We start from the raw sequence: 17,310 nt of genomic DNA on the forward strand, positions 1-17,310 counted from the left end.
AGTATTATTATTTTTTTTATTGACCTACAATACAAACTAACACCAAAAGTATGCTTAATCTAACAAAAGAGAATGGAAAATGCAACAAAAAAAAGACAAATTTAACTTTAATTTAAAAAAAAAACAATCTAACATTTACTATAACATCTAAAACCAGAAATAACTTTCCATATTGCTAATAATGTGGATCACCTGTATGGTGTATCTATATGTCTATATATATATATATATATATATATATATATATATATATAACCTGGGGTGGGCACTTCGAAACAACAAACAGCAGATGTGGCCATTTAAATTCAACTGAGAATTCTATTAAAAGACCAAGTTCAACTTTGTGGTTCTTCATGTTGCTTCAGGGCTTTTTGCACATACCTATTTGTGTTACATTTTTCAGTTTCTCTTTAACACCTAATACGTTTTTTTTCCTCTTCTGAGCTAAAAAGGCAATTTTTCTTTTGAGAGCTAAGCAGATACAATCTGTGTTCTCTCCATTTTGGTATCATGAGCTGTAATTTCACTCACGTTCTCTTATCATTTATGATTTTTTTTTTAAATTCACTCACTTACAGGTGCTGCCTACCACTCAAGAAGACCCAGGTTTGAATCCCACCTCCTGCTGTAGTACACCCAAGCAAGGTACTTACCATGAATTGATACAGTAAATCACCCTGCTGTATAAAAGGGAAAATATTTGTATGTAGCCTGCCATACCAACTTTGTAAAGTGTTTCTTTGGAGAAACATTTCAGCTAAAAAATTAAAAACTGGAAGATATAATTTTATAAAATTGTAATCATGGCATGTAGAACCTACAAACACACACACACACACATTTTCAGAACCGCTTGTCCCATACGGGGTCACGGGGAACCGGAGCCTACCCGGCAACACAGGGCGTAAGGCTGGAGAGAGGGAGGGGACACACCCAGGACGGGACGCCAGTCCGTCGCAAGGCACCCCAAGCGGGACTTGAACCCCAGACCCACCGAAGAGCAGGACTGTGGTCCAACCCACTGCGCCACCGCACCCCCTTAACCTACAAACACAGCTGCTTCAAAGTATGTGAACCCTATAGGGATGGTCAGTATTCTTGTATAGAATATTAAAATAAACTTATAAAATGAATGACTACGATTTACACCCCTGACTCTACTTACCTACTTGGTGTAACCAATGCAACCTGGGCTTCGCTTATTTTTCCACCTGCACTACTTGTGTGTTTCTACAACACACATGATTTCCTCTAAAGTAACATATGAACCATATTGGTCATTACACACCTATTATGTCACATGAGAAACACTGATTCTCATTAAATAACCATTTCGTGGTAAAAATAAGGGACACGGGGGGTTGCCATACTTTCAAGCAGCACTGTATATAATTTCACAAAATTTTAATCAAGGCTTGTACATCCTAGAAATATACACAAGATTTTTATGCCCACTGTCAATATAGCAAAGGAGGCCTTTATAAGTATATAACTCCCTGCAGCTGTTGGAGTTGCTCGGTCCAGATTTGCTGTATAGCTGCACTGAGGCAGCGACCCAAGACAACACATGGGTGCCGTCATAGCTCTGTCACATGGCCATATGTCCTAAAGGTGCTGTCGATGCAGCCTTGCCTGTCACCGTGGCCTCTAAGCAGACCAAGTGCTTTGCAACATCTCAATATTTCAATTAAATCACTGTTTTTCATTCTCGGTTGTTATAATTCACAATTCTGTCATTTTTCAGAGCTCTTCATTAATGAAGTGCCAGTGTTGGTCAGTCTAATTTCGAACAAGCTAATCAACAGCGGATGGAACTCAGATTACGTCACTACCATGCAATGCACTAGATAATAAGGATGTTTTGTGGGAATTTGCATCATTGGAGGGAATTTGGAAAAGCAAACATGGTTTCCATACGGAGATGCACCACACTGTCTGCTTTGCATCTGCATTTCTGTACACAGTGTGATTTTCTTCAGCTTACCTCACTGTACTATTGCTCTTAATTTATCCTTCCGATAGCACCACTTTGTTACTATCTTTATTGCTTCCCGCCTTATTCATTCCCCTCACTGTGTAATAACTTGAGCTGGTTTCATCCTGAAATTTGTGTCTAGTTGAAGATTCATCTCGGAATACCATCATATGTATATTATCCTGTAACTCTGTATGTATTTATGTATTTCATAAATTCAACCCAAAGTCAACTTTTGAAAAGGCATCAGCTACAAAATAACTGTCTGTTTTAGCGATTGTTTTGGCTTAAATTATAAATTCTACATTTTGCCCTTTTTTTCCCTCTATGTTAATGTTATTGAAACTATGGCTGTAAGATATTTTACTCCAGTAAAACAAAATGTAGTAAAGGTACTTTATGTTGATAATTGTAATTTTCCACAGAAGAAAGGCAAGATGGAGCTGACAAACAAAATGAGATTTGATCACAAACAGGCCACCTTGACTGGCTGTGTGCTTTCAGCTGCTCTCTTTTTACCGTGCTGCTGCCACGGAGGGCGACGGAAAAACACATTAAAAAGGATCAGCACATGTCCCAGGATTAAAGTCACTGGACCCGATAAATTATGAATCATGTTCCTTTGTTTGACTTCTTAGTATCTCATATAATCATATGAAGATGAAAGACTTGCAAATCTGGTCCAGGAGGTCTGGGAAACACACTCCACTATAATTACCGGATGAAAATGTACCACCACCCAAAGGTTAACACTTAAGAGCGCGTTCATGCGTCCATGTGCAGTGTAAGTCCAGTGCTGGTGGACATACAGTTACGAAGACACGTCGTGCTGTAAATTTCTGGAATTTAAAAGCCTGATATTTTTTCTTTTTCTTTTTTTTTACCATGTACAGCAAGTACTGTATATTTGCTCGAGACCTCAGTCTTTTAGCACCCAAATTAAAAATCAAATAACATCTATACATCAATATGTGTAAATGTTTTTATGTATTATTTCTCATTACAACTTTGGACAAGAAATATGGAACATGGAGTTTCCATTATGTTTTAAGATGTTTTATGGTACATACAGTATTACGTGAATCAGCTGGGAAATGGGTAAGGTGGCCACTCTGAATGAGTCAACAATAAAGGTTTAGTGTTATAAGAAAGAGAAAGAAAGAAATAACAAAACAAGGAAGAAAGAAAGACAGACACAGAAAGCCGGATAGACACAGACTGTGCCTCTACATGGTCCTGTGTGCTCTTTCGGTGCTCTGCTCTGATTGGCTGTCTCATTGTTTTCCGCTGAGGGATTCTGGGGAATCCAGCGAAGGGTGTCCCAACCATTGTGGGGAATGACGTTACACCTGTGTTTGGGTTGTCCTTCTCAGACTGTCTTGTACTGCCTTTGTCGAAATTGCTACTGAAAATATTTACACCTAGAATGAGTTTTTATGCTGATGATTACTCGTGTGTATGTCTGTTTTTAGGGGTATGATCAAGTTTTATGTTGTAATTTAGAAGTATTTAATGTGTTTTGAAGGAAGCATGTATTATGATGACGACTTCGGTTGAGCTGCTACTCGGGGACAGTCCTTTTCGGTATGTTGGTGTGGGGAAGACATGGGTCAGTTATATTTTTTGAAGCCCGAAAGGGATTGTTATGGGAAAGACTTTGTCTTGACAATGTATTTTATGTAATGGTTGTTTAGTAACTTTGTTGACCAACTGTAGGAAAATGGTGTTGAGTTTGTTTGATTGTGGATTTTAATGTATTATTTTAGTTGTGTATTATTGATAAAGTTATCAAATAAAGCTTGTTAAAAAAAAAAAAAACCACATATTTATTCGATTAAAACCTGTCTCCTGAACCTGCTTCCAGTAGCACTTCTGGGGGGCACTACAATGCATAAAATCATGCCCAAATTAGCTCTCCTTAGAGCAGCAAATCTGGACCACTCTGTTTCTGAAGGTGCTACTCCTTTCACCAAGGCTTGTATGCAGAAGGTGACGGTTATCGTCCACGATGGATAGGAATTTGCTCAGAGGCCATCTCTGTACCACTTCCTCCAGAGTCCAGCCTAGAGCTCGAGATCGACCCAGCCTTCATCATTCGTTTACTGAGCCTGCTGACACCGCCTGTGGAAATCCCACTGTTCTGGCAAAGAACCGCCAAGAACACTGCACCTGCTACTGAGTACTGGTAGAACATCTGCACCAGTCCAGGCAGGAAAGCTAGAAGACCATAGAGAAAGAGTTAAACTTTGTAAAGAGCTCTGAATACGCAGTTTACTTTCGGCTGTGACGAGAGGTACCGGTCACACAGCACTTCCCTCACCTATGCACCTGAGCTCGCCTTCGGGGAAGTACAGCATTCCGACAGCAGAGGTCTCGGGCCTCCGAGACGCAGCACCGAAGCTATAAACAGTGCACGCCCGGTTACAACGAGTTTCTCCTCACATTACGTAGCTTGACGAGTTTTAATGTTTTTTCATTCCTTTTATTTTCTGCAAACGCATGCTTAGTGAGGCTAAAATTTTGACTTGAAAAATATGTTCCTTGCAATGGACTGAAGGTCTTTTCAGGGTGTCCTCCACCTGTGCCTCATCTTTTCCAAATTCAAGACAACTCTGAGCACATAAGCAGATTAACCACATTTAAAATTATATAAGAAATTTCAGGAATGTGAAATACTGTGATTTTTTTTCTCCGCATTATGCAAAGGCTTTGTGCTGACAAGACTGTATTTCATAACAGCATTTAAACTGCAGGGGAAGGCCTTGGCTATTATATGAAGTTTTGACAGCTGAATTAGAGGTGCTTGATTCTGATTAATCCAAATTAATGCATAAGATGGCATTTATTAACATTCACACAGACAGAAAGAAGTAGCTAAAAACCAGTCAATAGATTTTACATCTTTTTTTTTTTTTTAGATGAAACCACCTTGAAAATAAACACGTGGGGATGCGAGCTGCGTTGCTTATAGGCAACAGGCTTTGCTTCATAGGTAGTTTGTCATGGAAAGGTTAGTGTTAATTTAATTTGCATTTATTTGTTTAGCAGACGCTTTTCTCCAAAGCGACTTCCAATGAACTCTATGTAGTGTTATCAGCCCACACTCCTTATTCACCAAGGTGACTTACACTGCTAAATACACTACTTACACTGGGTCACTCATCCATACATCAGTGGAACACACACACTCTCTTTGTCACTCACACACACACTATGGGTGAACCTGAACAGCATGTCTTTAGACTGTATGAGGAAACCAGAGCACCTAGAGGAAACCCATGCAGAGAATATGCAAACTCCACACAGACTGAGCAGAAATCGAACCCATGTCCTCTCAAACCACCCAGGTGTTTTGAGACAGCAATGCTACTTGCTGTGCCACCATGCTGCCCATCTCTCTCCCTCTCTCTCTCTCTCTCTCTCTGTCTGAGGCAAGCCTAACCTGTCGCTCATTAATTTAATAAGTAATTATTAAATTAATTTAAAATGTTAATATTTTTTGCATCAAAATTTTAATCAAATTTGTCAGATCAAGCACGGGTTCCGTTTTTTTGTCCTCTAGTTTGCCCAACGATACTATTTCTGTTTCGGCCTGCTTCACAAAGTAAACTGGTGGGAGGGAATAATATGGCTTTGCGGCATTCTCCATTTCCCTATGGACTTACATCTAAATATCCATATTTTCTGTAGCTATAAATGCATTTCGCTTCTGTCCCAAACAAACCACTTGTAGTCAGATAAGCACCCCTTCGACAGACAGGCTGACACCCATAAATGGGAAGCCATAGCTGTAGAGGTACTGCAGCTCCACAGGAATGTGCAGCATGGTACACTGACAGTACGCTGACGGTACATTAACCGACAGCCACTTGCACACCAGCATTGCGCATACAGTAAACGCAAGAGCGTGCGACCAACACCCGGCCTTACGAAGGAGTAGGGCGGCAATGTGAAGAAAATGTCAATAAGCAATATTTGTGTTTTCTGGATGCGCATGGATCTCTGCAAGTGTTATGGGAAGTGGCTCTTAGTGGCGGCAGAAATCACAGCTGACGCGACACCTTTCTAAAATGGGAGATGCAGGGAGAACTGGTGCACCATCACAGCACTCTTACAACTAGACATTTCCCTGGCTAAGTGTTTATTAAAAAGCATTTAAAGTGTATTCGTGGGGGGTGCGGTGGCGGAGCGGGTTTGGCCGGGTCATGCTCTCGGGCGGGCGTGGGGTTCCGGTCCCGCTTGGGGTGCCTTGCGGCGGACTGGCGTCCCGCCCTGGTTGCGTCCCCTCCCCCTCCAGCCTTACGCCCTGTGTTGCAAGGTTAGGCTCCGGTTTGCCGCGACCCTGCTAGGGACAAGTGGTTTCAGTGTGTGTGTGTGTGTGTGTGTGTGTGTGTGTGTGTGTGTGTATTCACCCATATAAACGCAACGGTTATTAAAGGGCGTCTGAAATCACCAATGCATCTTGAGACAGTAAAACTACAGATGCTCCTCGACATACGACGGTTCAACTTACAATTTTTCGACTTTACCACGGTGAGCTGGCGATCGCGTTCAGTAGAAACCGTACTTCGAATTTTGGGCAGCGGCAGCGATCCGCATCTCCCAGTCTGCCATGCGGTCGTCAGTGTCTACAACCGATGCTCTACAGTGTTCTGTGTTGCCAGCGTTTCTTGGATCCCTCCCCGTATCTACGTTGTGTTTTGTGCATCCATCGTGTCTAGGAAACGTCCATCTGTGTCTCCTGCTACTGGCGAGAAGAAGAGGAGGAAGGCTAATACTCTTGAGGAGAAACTCTAATTAGTATGCTTATATCTATAATATTTATTATTATATTGTAATATCTTCTGTTTTTTACTGTTTATTGTTTTTGTTTAGTAATTATTGTACTGTCTTGTGCTGTTTTGCACACGTCTCGTACAGGTGCACTTTATCTAGTCCTGTGTTTAGTACCTTTCTGTTGTTTTATGCAGCACCATGGTCTTGGTAACTGTATTCACTGTATCAATCAATACAGCCCGGATGTTGTTTCAACAAATCGAACCGTTCCATCTGAATGATTAAAATCAGTCTTTATCATTTAATTATTCCCTAATAAGCCAATAAACACTTGATGCAAATACACACATACATTTTCAGAACCGCTTGTCCCATACGGGGACGCGGGGAACCGGAGCCAACCCGGCAACACAGGGCGTAAGGCCGGAGGGGGAGGGGACACACCCAGGACGGGACGCCAGTCCACCGCAAGGCACCCCAAGCGGGACTCGAACCCCAGACCCACCGGAGAGCAGGACCCGGTCCAACCCACCGCGCCCCCATTTGATGCAAATACCTTCCTCTTAAAAGAAAGCATGTGAAAAAAAATGAAATATTTCAGCCACTTAATTAAATGAAAAGGATTTATATTTAAGATGAGCTGGCGGTGTAGTGGTTAGAGCTGCTGCCTCCGGAAAAGGTCGCAGGTTCAAATCCCAGCTGTAGTACCCCTGAGCAAGGTACTTACCCTAAAAATTGCTCCAGTAAAATTACCCAGCTGTATAAATAAGTAAATAATCGTAATTTCCTCAACGCTATAAGTTGCTCTGGAGCAAAGTGTCGGCAAAACGAATAAATTTAAACGTAATGATCCTATGTTTGGAAACGTACAAATGGAAGGTGTGCTGATTTAATGCGAGTCCCCTTTGTTGTTAAGCGCCCATGTAGGGAAAGATCAGAGATGGACCCCCACCCCATCATGCGTACTCTGCGTTTACAGTGCTCTGGACTTCGTTGGCGGCGTGTCGCATCCGCCGTCGGGCCTTTGAGGGTCTCCAGCCCACGCGGCTCAATCGATGGCCCGACGGCACTCCGCTGCCATCAAATAGCCGCCGACTGAAGAGCCGCCGTTCAAAGACGAGTGTCCAGGGCAGCTGCTCACGTCCACGCATTGGCTTTGGAGGTTAGTTCATCTGTCACTTTCAGCTTCTTATTCAGCTGATGCTTTTCTCCAAATCCAATGCGTGAAAGTAATTCCTCCACGCGGCTCTACAACCGTCTAGAATTAATAGTTCGACGGGGCAGCTGATCGTGTAGTGGACAGAACCACTGCTTGGCATGTGACGGTCACAGGTTCGAATCATTTACATTTATTCCCTTAGCGGACACTTTTCTCCATAGCACCTCACAGTGTTAACTTACAAGTATTCACCTACTTATATAGCTGGGTAATTTGTAAGGTAAGAATATTATTGCTCAGGGTACGATAGGTAGAAACGGGAATCAAACCTACAACCTCTGGGTTCAATAGCAGCTACTATAACCATTACACTGCCATTTCTGTAATACCTTTGAGCAAGGCATTTACTCTAAATTGCTCCAGCGAAAATTTCCCAGTTGTATAAATGGGAAAATAATGAAGCGACATCATCTTAACAATGTAGATCACTTTGGAGAAAAGTATCAGATAAACGCATAAATGGAAATTCTCAGGATAGGACAGGTAGAACTGGTCTGATACCCATCTGATGGACAACAAATTACGGTAAAGTATTAGGAAGTTCGATGTACGACAAATCACACATTGCGTCACGCACGCTTTCTTTCCAAAATCGTTGTGACGCTAGAAAGCGCCCGAATGTAGTAAGACGGCGTCCATATTTTGAGTAATTTCCTTACGCCAGAGCCCGTTCGAACCTACGCTTCCTTTCACGTGACGCCGAGCGGTTGCAATTCATGAGGACGTTTCAAACCTGGACGTTTGCACATTTTTGTCCTTCCGATATCTCCCGCAATCAGACAGGTGCAAAACCCTAATAGACAGCTAAAATGTACTTGTGGATGCCTGAACCCCAAAAAGCAAAAATCAGTCAAAAAATAGGGACAGCTGGTAGTTTTGTGGATAGAGCTACTGCCTTTGGATCCAAAGGTTGTGGGTTTGAATCCCACCTCCAGCTGTAGCACCCTTGAGGAAGGTACTTACCCTAAATTTGCCCCAGTAAAATTACCCAGCTGTATAAATGGGTAAGTAATTGTAGGTATATTAAGAGTTTAAGTCACTTTGGAGAAAAGCGTCAGCTAAACAAATAATTAAATGTAAATGAGTGGAGCTCTGCTTTGGACAAGGAACCGATACCTTCGGATGTGACGTTAGTTTTTCTCAACAGCTGCTGTTCTTTACGACCTTGTTTCCTCCCGGAAATTCGGAGCACACGCGTTGGTCGCACCTGTTTCAGGGAGGAAGGGAGACCCGTTTCGGGGAAGCATCGGCGGAGGTCGACTGCATCGAGTCGTGTCTGCTAAGCTCTTCCTAAGCACCCTTCCAGCGTTACGCAAACATCCTGATCCGCGCCGGCTCCTCTCATCCCGTTACGTAAGCCCGCATCCCACCGCACACGCGAACCCACTGCCAGCACCATGGAGTGGCGCGCATCGGTGGGCCAAGAGGAAACGTTTGCCTCTTCGAACCATTTTTAGCTGCGAAAAGCCGCTCCCATCCATCAAAAGAAAACACGTTTTAATCACTGTAAAATCAGTTAGAATCAATACAGAAATGAAAGCCTTTTATGATGGAAAATAACTTGAGCAGGATTTACTCGGCTGGGCACAAAGGCCTGTAATGGGGAATCGCCGGTTTCTCGAAGGCTCCTGCCGTTGGACCATTGAGCAAAAGTTCCCACTCCACAATGTCAAGGGAAAACAGCCCAAATATGTATATCAGCTAAATGTTTCAAAACCACATGACGTGAATGTAATGTGTCCGTTAGCGAATGCTGTTTACGTGTTGTCTGACGGTTCGTGGTCAGTCTGCTGCCACATGTCAGCTCAACAGAGAAGCTCATCTGCGAGAGCAGTAGTATGACCACCAGGACAGGGGGAAAGTGAGAGAACTATAATGAGCTGTATGGTGAGGGGTGCTGCTGCCTCACAGTGCCTGGGTGGTGCGAGAGGGCATGGGTTCGATCCCCGCTCCGTCTGTGTGGAGTATGAATGTTCTTGCCGTGTCTGTGTGGGTTTCCAGCGGGTGCTCTGGTTTCCTCCCACACTCCAAAGACATGCTGTTCAGGTTCACCCATAGTGTGTGAGTGACAGAGAGAGTGTGTGTGTGTTCCACTGATGTATGGATGGGTGACCCAGTGTAAGTAGTGTATCTAGCAGTGTAAGTCACCGAATAAGGTGTGTGGGCTGATAACACTCCATAGAGTTCACTGGAAGTCGCTTTGGAGAAAAGCATCTCATAAAAAAATGAATACAAATGTAAGTACCTTGATCAAGGTTCAGCAGCAAGAGGAAAATATATGGGAAAAAACTGTTATTTTAGTCATAAGTTGAATAATATGCGGCAAAGAGAAATGAGAAAAATACTTCCTCCAGATATCTTATCTTCTCAGAATGGTTTTCCTGACATCAAGTATCTGCTAAAATTATATTTCTCTATTTTTCAGTGGCAGTTCACGTAACATCAGTGCTTTCACTTATAGAATAACTTTATTTATTTTGCCTACACCTACTACCTCATCCTATACTGTGTATCTCAGGAATGTTGTAAGACAAAGTGCTCCAACAAAGTAACAGTCATAATACTAATACTAAGACACACAGCATGGTATGAGTGGTGCGAGAGGATGTGGGTTCGATCCCTGCTCAGTCTGTGTAGATTTTGCATGTTCTCCCCATGTCTGTTTCCTCCAGGTGCTCTGGTTTCCTTCCACAGTCCAAAGACATGCTGTTCAGGCTCCCCCATAGTGTGTGAGTGACAGAGAGAGTGTGTGTGTGTTCCACTAATGTATGGATGAGTGACCCAGTGTAAGTAGTGTATCTAGCAATGTAGGTCTTTGGGTGCTCTGGTTTCCTCCCACACTCCAAAGACATGCTGTTGAGGTTCCCCCATAGTGTGTGAGTGACGGACAGAGAGAGTGTGTGTTCCACTGATGTATGGATGAGTGAGCCAGTGTAAGTAGCGTATCTAGCGGTGTAAGTCACCGTGGTGAATAAGGTGTGTGGACTGATAACACTACACAGACAGAGTTCACTGGAAGTCACTCCGGAGAAAAGCATTTGTTAAATAAATAAACGTAAATGAGCTGTATGGTTCGCGAGGTGTATGATCACTTCCGGTAAGGTGATGTGAATGACGAGCTGTAGCGTACAGTCAACAGTACGCCATGGTGATGGAAAGAGTGAGGGGTCTGGCGACGGATGATAAACTTTATCCCTCAAGTGTCACCTCCTCCTCCTGGCCCTGGGGACACACGCCTGACCTGAAGCTTCTCACAAACAGCTCCGCAGTCAATTATTTACGAGGAGAGTGAGTTTCCAGCGGAAGCCTGGCGACACGGAAGAGGCTCAGGAGCATCAGGTGACCCATCCACAGAAAGTGTGTGTGTGTGTGTGTGTGTGTGTGTGTGTGTGTGTGTGTGTGTGTGTCGAGAGTCACGTGACCCTAATTTCCACTCATTTGTGGCCGCAGTCAGACACGCGGCTTCCAGCGCTGCGGGAAGGACTGCGCACCTGAGACGCGACGCAGGTGATCTCGGTGTCCGTCGGATCAACATGTTGGGTGGGTTGGTTGGCTTGTTGGCTGGTTGGCGGAGTCTCCACCGCGAGCGCTAGCAGTGCCCGTCGCGCGCCAGCCAGGGGCGAGGGGACAGAGGAGCAGGAGGAGGAGGACACGGACGGAGTAGAGTACAGGGCAGGAGGCAGGACAGAGGCAGAGCAGCATGACAGGAGGAGCCCGCGCCTTACCTGTACGACAACTGTTTCCTCATGTTGAGGTTCGCGAAGTCCGCCTCCAGCCGCCGCTGCTCCTCCGCGCGCTCCCGCTCCGCGCGCCCGGCGCTCCACTCCGTCGCGCGGCACCGCCGGGCTGCCTCGTCGTCGTCGTCGTCGGACGGGTCCGCGGGGTACAGGGGCGACAGGGGGGACAGAGGCGACAGGGGCGAGAAGGGCGAGCGGGGAGCGCGGGGAGCGCGCAGCGCGGGCTCGAGGACGGGCACGGAGACCCGGCGTTGCTCCCCGCTGCGCGCCGCAGCCTCGGCCATGGACGCCTTTCGAGCGACTCCGATAAAGAAACGACACACACACGCGGGTGTGTTCCCGTTTCCAACTTGCTGGCTGTGTGTGTTCGGGTGCGGAGACGCGTGCGTGCGTGCGTGCGTGCGTGACGCTCCTCACAGCGGGGTGTGTGTGTAAGAGAGAGAGAGAGAGAGTGTGTGTGTGGGTGAGAGCGGACGGCGAGCGACTCTCCCACGTTCATTGCGCGTCAGGTGACCTCACCTGGACACCTCACGGAAGACCCTAAAACCTCCGTGGCCACCTTAGAATATTGCTCAGTACCACAGTAGACACCTGAAAGACCACAGTGAAAATGTCAGAATATAATAAAAACTTAGATAACGCTTGTCCTTGTCAGGGTCGCGGCGGTCCGGAGCCTATCCCGGAATCACACTCGACTGGTGGGAGGGGCTCACTGTGAACGGGACGCCCCTCCATCGCAGGCAAAAAAAAAAATTACCCCTTAGAATATAAAAAAAGTGAATATCTAACCAAAGACCTGATTTCCCCCCCCCCCCACACACACACACTTTGAACACCTTGGAAAATAAATTAAAATTAAGAATAACACTTTTTAATAACACTGGAAACCTCACCGAACACCTTTAGAAAATAATTTTAAAAATTAAAATAACACCTTACAATATAACTGAAAACCTCACTGAACACCTCATAAAAAAAAAAGTGAAAAAATTAATATAGCACCTTTCAACGTAATATAACCAAACACATTAGAAAATAGTAAAAAATGCCCCACGGAAGATGTGAAATCTCACTGAGCACCTCAGAAAATTATTAAAAATAACCCCTAACTCTTCTGGGTGTTTTTCCAAAGCACTGCGTGATCATAACTGTGATACATTGTTACCTTTAACCCTAACCCTTGCTCTGTGTATGTGGACGTATTTGCATTTTTTTTTTGGGTGGCTGTCCCTACCCTATGCTGTTGTGGCCCTGTGCTATTTATGAAACCAATAAAAATGAAATAATATAAAAATAACATCAGACTGTAACCGAACACCCGAAAGAAAACCCCACAGAGCACCTAAGCGACACACTGAATACCTTTGATGTCTCAACAGACACACACTTCATCCAGACAGGTTGGGACCTAACCGTCTGTGTTATAGGCAGGGAGGTGTGTTACAGTTCACGCTCCATTACTTATAAACACTCCTTAACTCCACAGTATCACAGCTTCACTGAATTCAGTGCTCATTTCCTTCTCACACACACACAGAGCCTGATGGTGTGTATTGACCGCAGGACAGACACATGCTGCAAAGCGTTGATTGTTTTCCCTTTTTTGACTCCCGAGTGCACGTCACGGGCGCTGCAGAACTGGAAAGACTCGTCGTTCCAGGCCAGTGTGTGTTATCGCAAAGAAGCGAGTTTCATTTTCTGATGGTTTCATTTTCTAAATGCCATCTCCAAGCTGTGTTTGCATACAATACAATAGAGAAATATATTCCTCATTATTATTTATTTAGCCGATGCCTTGACCACGTTCAAGGCCGCTTGCAACGTTACGCGGTCGGCTTTACGGTGATTTACACGTTCACGCAGAGTATTCTTACTGTGTCCGTTCGCAGTGAGCGCTTCAATCAAAGGTGCTACAACGAACCACAGACCTTCAGAATGAACCCAACCCTAACCACTACGCCACCTGCTGTCAATATTTAAACCATTGACTAGGGATGATAAGTGCACTGCACTGATTTAGCATTTAGAGAGGGAGACACTTCCAAGGGAGGGTCTCACCCATGGCCCCCCTCGTGGAGTGGGGGTGGTCAGTAGAATGGTGTTTTTACTCACTTGTGCTGTCATTTCACTTCCACGATAGGTGTCTTATTCACTACACCATACTTTTACTTAGCAAAGCATCCAAATACTGTACTTCCACTATAACAAAACCAAGTATTATTTATACTTCCTGCGTCCGACCACGCTGACCGTCTCCACCAATCGCAATCATCCGTAACGGTAAATATAATATGATATAACAAGTGGAAAGACAGCTTAGGTAGTATTACAACTGTATTACTTATAATAACTTTTAATGTTAAGCTACACAGAGTGATTTACCCATTTAAACAGCAGGGTAATTTTTTTTTTTTTAGTTATTCAGGATAAGTACCTTGCTCAAGGGAAGGAGTGGAGACTGGACATTTATCAGTAATGCCATGCAAAACCTATAACTGCATAGTGTCCCTGTGCTTTGCAGAGTGAAAAACACAGTTACAGGCAGAGATTCTGTGAAAGTTAATTTTTAATATGAAAAAATAACAATGTGCAGAATTATCAGAATTTCTCTGTCCTGGCAGTACTGTCTCACATCCTATGCGTCGTGGATAGACTCTGCGCTGGCTAAGGAGTTACTGACAATGAATATAAAATTAATAAATGAATGAAAATATAACACCAAAAGACAAGCTGTGAATAATCATTTTGTTGCTAATGTTATAAAACATGGTGGTGTTATCACTGTTATTTAACTGATGGTGTTGCTTTGTTCAGGATCCAGTTATTTGTTTCTTCAGATGTTATGGAAATGTCACCCCCTGTCAATGGGAACTTGCATACCGCGGTGATTTCTCAGAACGGGTTAACCCCATCATGTGAGGAATGGATGTGTCTGAAATTGCGAGTTGGCAAACTGGCACTGAAGCGTTATGCATTATGCATCTTTTTGCCAATTTATAAACACGGACTCTTATTATAATACATGTCCAACAATCACAAAGAAAGGTTGCTGGAGGGTGCAGCTGTTTGACTGCAGACCAGGCGAAAATACCGGGAGAAACAGGCTCTTGTTAGACCTTGATGGGTGCGGGTAGCGCAATAGTTAACGACAAAAACTTGAACTTGAAGGCTATTGGGTTGAGTCCTAGGAGGATTCCAGTATAATATCCACCCTTATAAAGAGCTAGATGTGGGCTCCCGTAATGTGGTCATTTGTGACCCTTCAGTGTGGTCAGGTGGGCTGTCAGGCTGCTACTGTGGAAGGAAAATATATGTCTGAATTTGAGCTGTGTGTATCTTTCAAAAAAAAAAAAAATTCTCCCTTTATTTGTGGTCGGGTTTTTTTGTTTTCCTCTCCTCCGTTGCCAACTGGCTTCCTTGGGTAATGTGTGCTAACCAGTACCCTACTTTTTTACCATTATCCCACTTTCTACCCTGTGTCAAGTGCGCTCAGTTGTTCATTGCTGTGTTAGTGTTGACGAACTCTATAAATGAATTGCAGGTGAAATCACACACACACGCATTTTCTGAGCCGCTCGTCCCATACGGGGTCACGGGGAACCGGAGCCTACCCGGCAACACAGGGCGTAGGGCCGGAGGGGGAGGGGACACACCCAGGACGGGACGCCAGTCCGCCGCAAAGCACCCCAAGTGGGACTCGAACCCCAGACCCACCGGAGAGCAGGACTCGGTCCAACCCACTGCACCACTGCGCCACCCCCCGCAGCTGAAATCGATCTATGAAAAAATGTTTCGTTGAGTTTGTTGTGGGTGAGAATACGGAGTTTTCAGACTGAGGTTTGCATAACTGGGGAATGAATGAGTCGAATGGCGACACAACAAAAAAAGTGAGCTTTACACAAAGCAGCATCACAGTGTAGTGTGGCACTGGTCTCGGTACTGGTACGAGCGCGGATGGAAATGTGTACATCCTGGAAGAGGAAGCAGGAGTCAAGCACACACCAAACTGCAGATGCTTTTTTTAATTGCTTGCTACATGTAACTAAGTGACAGGACACAAACACTTAAAGTTGCTATTCAGGTTCTTGCTATTATAACACAAACTGAGGATCTATTTACACACCAGGAAAAGGGCACTTTGGCATCACACTCGTGGTTTGCGCATCCCTTTGCGAAGTCATCACCGTACCCCAGCCATCAAGAGCCACTTTCAGATGTTCGCAAAAGAATACCAAAATTATTCCGATACAAAAATAAGTCCCCTTTTTTTACAGTGCAGTTTTACTCGTCATATGTACAAAGGCAAGTAGAAGAGAAGGTCAGTGTGTGGCACAGGCAAACCGGTGGCATAAATGCAGAGGCTGTTAGATTCCAGCGTTGCTATGTGTACTTCGATAAAGGTCCACTGCGAAACAAATGGGTTTGGCATCAGATAACTGGCTGTGGACATACTGCACGTCGTTGCGTTCTATAAAAATAAATAAAATTGAATTGAATTGAACTTAATTGAATTGAAATTGAACTGAACTGAATTGAAATGGAACTGAATTGAATTGAGTGCAATTTAATTGAGTGCAATTTAATGTAATTGAACTGAATGCAGTTGAATTAAACTGGATGCGACGGAACTGAATTTAATGAAATTTAGTGCAGTTGAACTGAATGCAATTTAATGCAATTGAATTGAATTATAAAGGTGCAGTTGTAAGCCTTAAAGCTTGGAAGATGTATTTAACTGAAGTTCAGACAAAGCTGTAGGTCCAACAGGGAAACGGCCCCATGACTTCCGAACGTACGAATAAAACAAGAAGAGCTCGTATATGCACGCACGAGGTTCTGCCTCTTTCTGGAGGTACAGCAACGATCTGCAGTGTTTTTTCTCTCCACCGTGGGACGAACTTGGTAGGAGTTTTGCACACCTCCCTCCTGGCTGCGTGCTGCGTGCTGCGTGGTGCAGGAAGCAGCTGCCTTCGCTCACAGAGGTGTGCTTGAAAGTCAAGGATCCAGGCGGCCGGGCGCCAAGTTAGACAACCGCCGCGCTCTTTTATCTCGGCCCGACGGCCACCCCTTGCGCCACCCCCTCAGCCTCCTACCTGTGGCACCGCAAACCGCCTCCTCCTGGTTACACAACTGCTCTCCCCGAACACGGGGGCTATCTGGAAGGCAGAGGCACACATCTAGGCTACTTCTACGCTGCAGACATTCTCGTCCCCTCCTGAAAAATTATTTAATATGTGTGAATATTTGCAAAACAATGCCTGCGGTGAAAATGAAAATGAAAGCAAATGTTATTTTTTAAAAGAGCGGTTTGACCGATTTGAAATAAACACAGCCGTTGGCCCGTTAACGCTGTAATAGCCTTGTCCTATGGGTCCTGAGACTGCTATTGTGTTAGTGAAACAGTTGGGAAATGGCAATATAAGGATATTTTAGTATAAATATGTGGAAATAACACATTACACATCAAAAAAGCACCAGAGTTGCAAATGATTTTAAAACAAAAAAAACCCCAAAAATATTTCAAAATAATATGCAGGGTCAGTCGTACACGTGAGCATTAATAAGTATATATTTTTGATTGCGGTTCCTAAAGCGAACGTTAG

The 17,310-nt window shown here is 44.3% G+C and overlaps 1 protein-coding gene across 1 annotated transcript in view; it reads right to left on the reverse strand.

The window, feature by feature from the left end:
* The window catches only part of LOC108941080 (diacylglycerol kinase zeta-like), a 131,077-nt gene extending 118,981 nt beyond the window's left edge, over window positions 1-12,096 (reverse strand). The window contains exon 1 of the mRNA XM_029256273.1: window positions 11,696-12,096. Coding sequence (XP_029112106.1) covers window positions 11,696-11,991 — 296 coding nt within the window. The 5' untranslated portion in view covers window positions 11,992-12,096. The remainder of the gene's footprint in view (window positions 1-11,695) is intronic.
* Between the last annotated feature and the right edge of the window lie 5,214 nt (window positions 12,097-17,310).

Source organism: Scleropages formosus, chromosome 11 (genome assembly GCF_900964775.1).
Source record: "Scleropages formosus chromosome 11, fSclFor1.1, whole genome shotgun sequence".
Taxonomy (NCBI): domain Eukaryota; kingdom Metazoa; phylum Chordata; class Actinopteri; order Osteoglossiformes; family Osteoglossidae; genus Scleropages; species Scleropages formosus.